This window comes from Physella acuta, unplaced genomic scaffold (genome assembly GCF_028476545.2).
Source record: "Physella acuta isolate Inbredline_101_S28 unplaced genomic scaffold, ASM2847654v3 ptg000017l, whole genome shotgun sequence".
Classification (NCBI taxonomy): Eukaryota; Metazoa; Mollusca; class Gastropoda; family Physidae; genus Physella; species Physella acuta.
Genome location: NW_026731537.1, coordinates 2,499,419 through 2,509,504, shown reverse-complemented (window position 1 = coordinate 2,509,504; position 10,086 = coordinate 2,499,419). Strand labels below are relative to the sequence as shown.

At 33.8% G+C, this 10,086-nt stretch overlaps 1 protein-coding gene across 1 annotated transcript; it reads left to right on the top strand.

Moving 5' to 3' along the window:
- Window positions 1-1,671: 1,671 nt before the first annotated feature.
- Window positions 1,672-9,961, top strand: LOC131937954 (membrane-associated progesterone receptor component 1-like). The gene is given in 4 exon segments (XM_059295749.1): window positions 1,672-1,898; window positions 1,900-2,026; window positions 8,518-8,673; window positions 9,193-9,961. Coding segments are annotated over 4 exon segments (579 nt in total). The 5' UTR covers window positions 1,672-1,709; the 3' UTR covers window positions 9,300-9,961.
- The last annotated feature ends 125 nt before the right edge of the window (window positions 9,962-10,086 follow it).

Genomic DNA, 10,086 nt, shown 5'->3' with positions numbered 1-10,086 from the left:
TTAGTCACTTTAGTACTTAGAGTTTTGAAAAACGTGCTTATCCCCAATATCCCATTTACTTAGTGGTGCTTTAGTTATTTATAAATATGTGAACAAATCATACAGACTGGTATAGGGCCCTAAGTGTATAATTTCTATATAAATTGAAATTCGCAGTGGTGGTATATAAATATTTAAAGTCGATTGCAGTTTGACACCGTTCATTCGATCGCCATCAAACTTTGGGGAGTTGATTACATAACACTCCAGATTCGAGGAGATTTTTGAAGAAAAAAAATCTCTTTTAATTTCAGAAAGGCTGCGCCCCGGGAGGGTGCAATGCTTCTCTATATACGGTATATAAAAGTTAAATTATTATGTCATATTTTATTCTATCTCCGCGGCAACGCTCGTGCCCCCCTTCCCCTTATACCTCTACGCTATTGAGCAGCGCATGGTCCTATTTTTACTTATTTTTAATACAGAGAACCTAGATGTGGTTTTACAAGTAGACTAGACCTACATGATTTAGTGATATATATATATATATATATATATATATATATATATATATATATATATATATATATATATATATATATATATATATATATACAGAGGCGTAGCGAGGGGGGCGGGGGGTGCGGACCGCACCGAGTGTCACCATTTAGGGGGGTGACACCAAGGCAAAAAATAGCAAAATATAGAGAGAAAAACTTGAAGGGGGGGGGGTGAAAATCGAAAGTTTGAAGGGGGGGGGGGTGCACATCGAAAATTTGAAATTTTGTCCCCGGGACACTCTAAGGGGTGACACCATTAAGTGCCGCACCGGGTGACACCCTACCTTGCTACGCCACTGTATATGTATAAATATATATATATATATATATATATATATATATATATATATATATATATATATATATATATATAGAGAGAGAGAGAGAGAGAGAGAGAGAGAGAGAGAGAGAGAGATAACGTTGAGTTGTTCATTTTTGTTTTACTTATTCCTATAGGCTTTTTTTTTATAGATTAAGGTTAGGGGTCATCCATAAATGACGTCTCGTAGAGGGGAGGGAGGGGTCCGTAAATTTTGTTACGGTGTGTGATGAGGGGGAGGGGGGTTCAGATGGTGCGACGTCACACTTTTGCATTATAAAAACGCAATGTTAGAAAACGAATTTTAGACGTTATTCCGCGTTTTAGAAAACTGTTTTAATAAATTGTAATAGGAATTGATTAAAATACTCTATTTGACAGAGTTCAGACAAGATGTTATAAAAATATCGATGTTTTAAAAAAAATCCAACTGCAGTTTTTAGGGGGGGGGGGGTTGTAGGCTGAGGTGTGCCGTCACTTTAGGGGGGGGGGGGGGGGGACAACGTGTGACGGAGGGGGAGGGGGGGGGGGTAAAAATCGTCCAAAAAAGCGTGACGTCATTTATGACTGACCCTTTAGGCCTAACGCTGTGGTTTTACCAGAATGAGAATCATTTACTTTTCTGGCTTTACAACCACACTGTTTCCATTTGGCCTATGTAGTTAAATACAGTGTTCTTCAAAAAAGCTTGTTAAATGATTTTTGTAGATCTAGATTCAGAATCTATAGAGATAGTAGTATTTTCAATCGTTTACAACTTTTATAATATTCGTTCGAAGTCAAAAGCGGGATTAGAATCGTGTCCTTGGCCTTTGTTTTTGTAGTCACACGTCACGTTACAATATTTCAAAATGGCGGATAGTGTGTCTGGCGAGGAAAAGTCTGAAAGCGGACTCATTCTTAGGATTGTTTCCGAACTGTTTGGAAGTCCATTAAATTTAGCATTGTTAGGAATTTGTGGATTTCTGATTTATAAAATTATTTCCAGTCGGCGCTCCACAGACTCCACACCCACACGAGAACCAGAACTTCCCCCGCTAAAAAAAACAAGACTTCACATTGGAACAACTGCGGGAATATGATGGAAAAGGTGGTGATGGGAGAGTACTCATTGCCGTAAATGGGAAAGTTTTCGATGTCACTCGAGGAAAGAGATTCTACGGCCCAGGTAATATAATGAGTCTTTCTTAAATGTCGTGCTAATCATGGAAGAAATAATGAATAATTCACGAGGTCTGTCTACTAATTATTAGGTTGTCTTATTACAATTTTTTAATTAAAATTTTCTGTCACTTATCATATATCATTACAAACCATATCACTTACTGGTTAATTTGAGACCAAATTTAATGGTCTAGCTTAATTAGGGGCCGAGAAAACAAACAAAAACAAAATGACCTATTAACATCTTAAAATGCGAAACTCTTTTTCGCCATCAAAAAATATCAAAAAGTTACGTTGGTTTGTGTTTTCCATTCGTAACATGATGTCATAGCAATTACGACAACATTGGGTATTTTAGTTACCAAAAAAAACCAAAACATTTTGTTAGAAATAAAACTTTATATTCATTATGTTTATTAAGGAAATATCAGACATATTTATTATAAATTCTATGTACAATGTACAATTTAAGACATTAGGCATTCCATGATGAATTGAACAATCAATACCCATGAAGATGACAATAAAATTAATATCCAAAACTAAAAATAGATCTGACAGAAATCTAGATCTAGTCCTTCTAACTGTAACGACAATACAGTATTATTAGGTAAGATGATAAATGAACTTTTTTTTAACTTTAAAATTAAATACTCTATAATTAATATTCTCTTCTGTAGTAGCATTAGGTTAGGCGAAGTTTTTTTTTTTTTTTTTATTTTTTTTTTTACCAGCTATGCGTAGTAAATCTACAGTCCTGTAAGCTTGCGTGAACTTAAAATGACCCTAAGTTGATTTACAATTTGCTTGGTTTATGAGGGGAGGGGTGGGATTGCCCACCGACGATCTCTAACAGCAATAGTTAATGCTGTGACGTATGTATGGTAGGCCTGCTGAACTCACGGTGAACCTCGACCGTGTCAACATTTTTCTCCCGCAGACAAAAAAAATGTAAGCAGTCGATCTCGCGAGCGATGCGAGCGACGATGTTTGGAAAATTTTGAATAATTATTTTATAAAATATTATTTTGTTCAAAAAAATTTTTTTTGAAAAAGAAAGAAAATAAAACCGCTCGTGGCATTTCCCATGTGAAACAATAAAATAAAGCACAACTGATTTACGTCGGATTCGAACTCGGAGATTCTAGGTCACCTACCGCACCGTTCTGTTTACTCTGCCACACACCACGATGTATTGGAAAATAAAATATTAGACATTTTGTATCAAAAGATTTCTAAAACTAAAAGGAAATAATTACTACTTCATTTATTGATATCATTCTACGTAGTAACTGAGTAACTGCGTAAATTTTACACACAATTCCTATATTTTTAACTAACACAACAGCATTAACGAGGTTGACCAAGTCTAAAAATAAAAAAAATTGCCAGTAGGCCTAATTAGATCTAGCACAAAAAGGCTCGGAATGAGCATTGTTTAAAATACAATACTAAGGCCTAATTAAAAACTACATATAATTTCATATAAATTATACAGTCGGGTAGGCCACGAAGTATTAATATTAACAAGGTTAATGACCGGTCACGAATTATGTTCAATGAAACTAACAGTGCAGTCGGCCTACTTGGCTTGCAGTGAAGAAAAAAAATCAATAGGGCCTATACTTATAAAATTACTAATACTTTAATACAATAATAATGCCCACAATTTCTGCACATGCTAAAACTGAATTATAATTAAAATACTAGACTTAACAGTGCATTCCGCAAAAAACAAAAATTAGTTGTTTCTATCTGACAACTAGCGTAACAATGGCGTAACGTTGCTAAAAATAGCAGCGGCATGGTATTTCTATGGGGAATTGGATTTTGGAAGAAGGGAAGCAGCTTCATTGTAATTAATCATGGTAAATATCTCAAATATATATTTATCTAGGAGCTGTCGAGCGCTGATGCCCGGAGGTCGGTCGTTTTTCGTTGCAGTTCAGTTCCTAATGAGAGTGCTCCATAAGAAATGCTTGTATTAATTATTACTACATATCTCGCAAATGTTTCTGGCATTTAAGTAAATAGTATCCATTTCCTTAGCATTTCGCATTAAAATAGTGATGAGATATTGCTAGATTAGCAGTTTTTTCATTTTTTGTATATAGGACCCCCCAAAAACACTTAAAATGCGAAAACTAAAAGAGCATGACGTTTCAGGGTCAGGTTCTGACTTCCGGTTTTGGTAAGGAGATCGACTACTAATTATTTTAATTAGTGGGCCTAGGCCTAATTAATTAATAAAATGGACACCAGCGAGAAAAGTCTCGTAGGTATTTGAGAGGTGTATAAATTCATTTAAAAATCTTGCACGGCGTAGTTACAATTAATATGGTTATAAAATCCTGTCTGTCTGGTTTTTTTCGGACTTTACTAAAGATTGGATGTATTTGATGTTTTTAATATTTTCGGTAACTAAATAAAAATTTAAAAAAAAGCAAAAACAATTTGGTTTTCACGTGTAATGGCGACATAAACAATGGCAGCCGTACATTTTATTGTACACATTGTAAGCTAAAAATAGAAAAAATAGGTCATGGTGTTTAAATTTGCATAGTTATTTAAAAACTTGATCTGCAAAGTTTTGTAAACAAAATAACTATGAAGTGGGGCTGTCAGAAATCGATCAGGGAGTTCCTTTACAGCCAATCAATGTTTGTCTTACGAAAGTGAAACATCGGGTTAAAACTTAGGCTTGATGAAAATAAATAGAAATGTAGCCTTAAACTCAACAAATTATTTTCAAGTTCTCTGGATCTGCAACTTGTATAGCATTGATTCTAAAAATATTACATTTCTGAATTAATTTTAGGCTTAAGTTTTTAATAAAATTTTATCTTTTATTAGTTTTATGGTCCTAAATCTAAAAAAGCACATTTTTATTCCATGTCAACAACATTACGGAAGGAATCTCGTCAACTCGCTGGTGTCCATTACGAAGTGACTACTCAGAAAAAGATTTTAGGTAGAAAATACGAAATTCAATGGTTCATGAGCAGTGACCTTAATTAATTTTTTTAATAGCTGGGTTATGATTCTGCTGTTTGTTTGTAATACACACATGCGCAGTACCATCAATATTCAATATTATTAACATCGCTGCGAATGAAGGCGGTAGTTTCTCTCCATTGCGCTTGCATATCTTTTCGTGGCTAGAATCGGCCTAATTAATAATCTAGCTAAGTTTTCTTAAGTCGACTTAAGTGGGCCTAATTGGCACTATTAGATCTAAGAAGATCTAAGTACTACTTTTAGTTTTGAGGCCTTATTTACTACAAAGTGACTACGTGTCTCGCAGAGCGTGGCCCCTAAGGAATAGACTACGCACCTCGCAGGTTGGATTTGCCATCTTGTAATTGAAATCGCTTACTTTTTGCATAATTCTCACATCCGGTGTGGTCGAGTCAACAGTGTGCCAGCTGTAGACTGTAGTTAATAGACCCGTAGTTAGACCTGTAGTTAATAGTTAATCCCACCACGTCCCACGGTCGGCGAGGTCACTGTGAGTTCAGCAGGCCTAAAGCATACATCATAGAATGAACACAGGTTCGCGAGATCGTCCCCCCCCCCCCCCCCCCCCCCCCAGGCAAATTGAAATATTTTTTTAAGTTCACATAGGGTAAAAATAATATAGACATAGATCTACTATCACGCATGCTAGATAGCTAGGCCTAAAGGTTAAAGTTAAAGGACAGTTTGTTTTAGCTAGATCTAGGACTATCATCTGACCCTATGTCAACATTAAATTGTTACCACAAAAAAAAATATCGGGCAGTCCTGATATCTGTTGTTTTTTTTTAGAGCGCGTGCCACCTAGGGTAAAGATTAAGTGTAACGCGGAGCGAACTCCGTTAAGGCGGCCTTACGCATAACAAGGAGCGAACCGCGCAAATGCAGGCCTATTTACTATTTAGGGTCTTGGTAAAATGCTAAATGTCAAGGCGGTAATACGCAAGAAGAAAAGCAAGACATAGACATGTAACACAGGAATCAGAGGAAACTAGTGAGCACAATTAGCGAGACACTTTTTTGTTTCATACTTTTTTTTTTGAGATGTGCGAGAAAAGTTATAAACTAATGATCTAATCTATTATGAGTGTTTTATATTTTTTCTTGATCAAGGTATATTTTTTTTAATATTAAAAAATTATGCCAGTTCTAAACATTGTTGCTTCTATGATTGTCTGCTGGCGTTTGCTTGTCAGCGGAAGAAAAATCCTGTCTCATTCTAGGGTTCAATGTGCGTTCAGATTTGGCTTATAGCATACATCATACTATAATTACTGCTATCTGAATAGTCAACATCAAGTTTTTCTCTGAGCCAAGTAGGCCCTAATATGAAAAACGTACTTGAGAGAGCAACCCTTTTTTCTTCAAAGCGAACAATAAGAAAAATGTACTTGGGGTCATTGTGCATTCACATTTAGCTTGGGCAGACATGCCTACCGTCCTGCGAAAACTGGAATCGTTCCGTTTTTTTTTTACATAAAATCGTGTCCTGTTCTGCCATACAGTTTTTGTCGAAGTTTGTTCCGCTTTTTAAAATAAAATTAAGAAATCAGATTGAAAAAATAGAGCAGGGTTAAGCGATTATCTCCCTTCATTTCCTTGTTTACTTACAATATTTACAAGTATTATCTAATACTAGATCTACTAATAGTAATAGATAATGTGGACAATCTAGCTTCTAAACGTTCTTTTTAGTATTTGCAATTGAATTGTAGATTTATGCCTTAAATAACATGTAGGGAGAAAAATACAATAGAACCATGACTAACATGCTAATTTCTAGATCTAGATACAGAATTCATATCTATCTTCAAGTTGTATAACTAACCACTAAGAAAAAGCAATAAGTAACAAGGATTTTTACTAGGTAGATCAAGGTCTTAACTTCTATTTTATATTATATACGAAGCCTTCAGCATTTGTTGTTCATATAGCCTAAAATACAGCAAAGCAGGAATAATATAATCAACAAGCTGACCCGTGACGTAGCATATACTGCTATCTATTTGTTTTATTTTCTACTTATCAACAAGTCATAATTTGTTAATTCGACACTACCCCACCCCCTGCCACCGCCCCGCCCAGTGAAAGCAGCCATTTACAGGCGACGATGACTGTCCCTAATTTTGGTTGCCAGGGGTAAGCCTGTTCATTGGACTTAAATACATTTGTGGAGAGTATCTACATTATAAAATTTATAACAATTCCAACTTAAATATGGTGTTTAATTCTGCATCAGAGTTTTTGTAAATCATCTGTACTTATAAATATGGTGTTTAATTCTGCATCAGAGTTTTTGTAAATCATCTGTATGTTGTATTCCGATTCAGTAAAATTTTTCGATATATATAATGGGACAATTTACCCTACTAATCGGTTAGAAGAAAAATGTGAGACAATAAAAGTCAAGTGACATATTGTTTTCTCACCCATCTTGCAGTTTTGCATCTCACATTTTACCAAGACCCAAGTACTTAGTTACTCTACTCTAATTAAGTAATTGCTTATTAGTCTAATACTACTAATTTAGATCTATAAAGTAGAAAAGATTAAGATTTGTATAATTAACGCCTAGTTAGTTAGATAGTTGAAAAGTCAGCAGTTAGGTCTATGAATTTATATAGTAATAAATAGATCAAATCAAAGTATGGATGGTTGTGACAGAATAGAGCAGCTAGTTGGTTACTATGACTTCCACAAATGGCGGGGAAAAAATATTCCACTAGCTGTTGTAAATCTGCATGTCAATGCTGCCATTTTATTTGCGGGTCTTGCCCTGAGCAATGAAAAGAGGATTTTTCTGCTGTTCAAGATTGTACACCTTACAGCTGAATCAGCTAACCCACTTGCTAAGATACAGCGTTTTTTTTTTACAGTCCCATCTCACAGTCAATGGGAAAATTGTATACGACAATCCAATCTTTTCTCTGGCTGCTAGTACACATTTTCAGCCAACAAAGACAATAATGTTTCGCTGCAGGATTAGGGATTTACAAAACTTACACATTTTTAAAAAATATTATTTTATTAATGGCTAAAGTGTTGTTATCATTTAATTTTAATTGTAAAGTGTAAACACTGGAGTACTTGTTTAAAGAATTATATCAAGTGGTTGCTAAACTGTGATGAAAGTTATATAATTTTAAGGTATTAAAATGTTTTATCTAGTACCCTGGCTTTTTATCCTTTGTCTGTGGTGCAGGTGAAGTAGATTTATCTTGTTTCACTGACTGCTTTATAATATATCAAGGGATAGTGTTGTTAGTACTATGTCCAGCCGCATTTCCCTAATGTGAGTCGGGTACCTATCAGAGCTGCTGGACTCAGGGATGTAATAAAGACTCAAGTCCGGGATCTAAACTTGAGACTTTTGAGTTAGCAGTTGAACTTCTTACCATTTGATCACACAGTTTCTTAAAACTATAAGGGAATATTCCAATCATAAATTTTAAAGTTATATTATGTTTTGCAATATTTCAGGTGGTCCTTATGGTTTATTTGCTGGGCATGATGCCTCCAGAGCCTTAGCCACTTTCTCCCTTGGAGAAGATGCCTTGAAGAATGAGTATGATGATCTCAGTGATCTGAACACATTACAGATGGAAAGCATCAGAGAATGGGAAATGCAGTTCCAAGGTAAATGTTTGGTTGATATTAAATTTGTTTTACATTTTCAAACCCCCTAGCCATATTTCTTTCAAACTTTATATGAAAATATGAGAAAACTAGGTATTCTGAAAAAAAAAGATGTTATAAATATAAAGTTTTAGATATCTTAATTAAATTATACTTATTTAATGTTATAAAAATAATTAAAAGTTGGCACTTAAATTCGTTTAATGCACTAACACCACATAACTAAATATACCAAGCTACAAAGTAAGAAGATATGTTTATGAAATATTTGTACATCAACTAATTACGTTTACTTTAATAATAGGATTATTCTTTAGTATGGGAATTATTCTTTAGTATGATGAAACCTTGCCTTTAACTCACAAAATAGCTTGTCTAAATGAAATTCTCCACTGCAGTTCCATATTTGTCAACCTCTGACAGATCCCTATTAAGTCTTAAAAATGAATGCTGTATAATATATAAAAAATGTTATATATTTTTTTATATGCACCATTACAATAAATGTAATCCTTTCAGAGAAATATGTGTATGTGGGGAAGCTCTTAAAACCAGGAGAACAACCCACAGAATACAGTGATACAGAAGATGAAGAAAAAACAGAGTCAGAAAAGAAGAGTGATTAACTGGGGTTTTTTTTTTTTTTTTTTTTTTAAGTATTTTTTTGCTGGAGAGTTTATGCATTTTTGTGTGTGTAAAAGAACAAAGCATGGGTGTAATTTTGTTGAATGACTGGATATGTAAAAATCAGACATCATTTGTATACATAAACCAATCTATACATCATTATTAAATGCTTATCATAACATTCTCCATGATTATTTTTGAAGAATTATTTTTATTTTATCAATTATCAGTACCTCTTATGATTGATTTATTACAGCTTTAATCAACTAAGAGATAGTATTAACAATCACTAGTTGTCAGTCTGGATAGATTGATTAATCAATACTTTCTTACAATACATCACCCTTCATTGTATTTACTGGTGTTAAAATTATAAATTATCATAATAATACATATATGTTGATAAATTTAATGGAATATTTGTATACATTGGCTGTTTGGATTTAACAGAATTTTAAAAAATAATCAGCTTTTAAGCAGAATAACCACTGTGTAACAGATAATAGTTTCTCAATTCAGTTTTATATTGAATATTGCTGCATAAATTAAAATGCTTGTACTTGTAAAATGTGGCAAAAAATGTTAATTATAAATCAATTTAAGTTATCTTTGTTGCTAAAACATTCTGGAATAAAGATATTAAAAATTATGTGATAATTTCTAGATTGTTGTAATTGTATTTCTTTTGCAGGATCTGTGTGTGTTCCTGCATAGTATTAAAATATTAGTATTTTCTTCTGTTAAATTCATCCTTGATTGAGTTAGATAAATAACAAAATAAGAGAG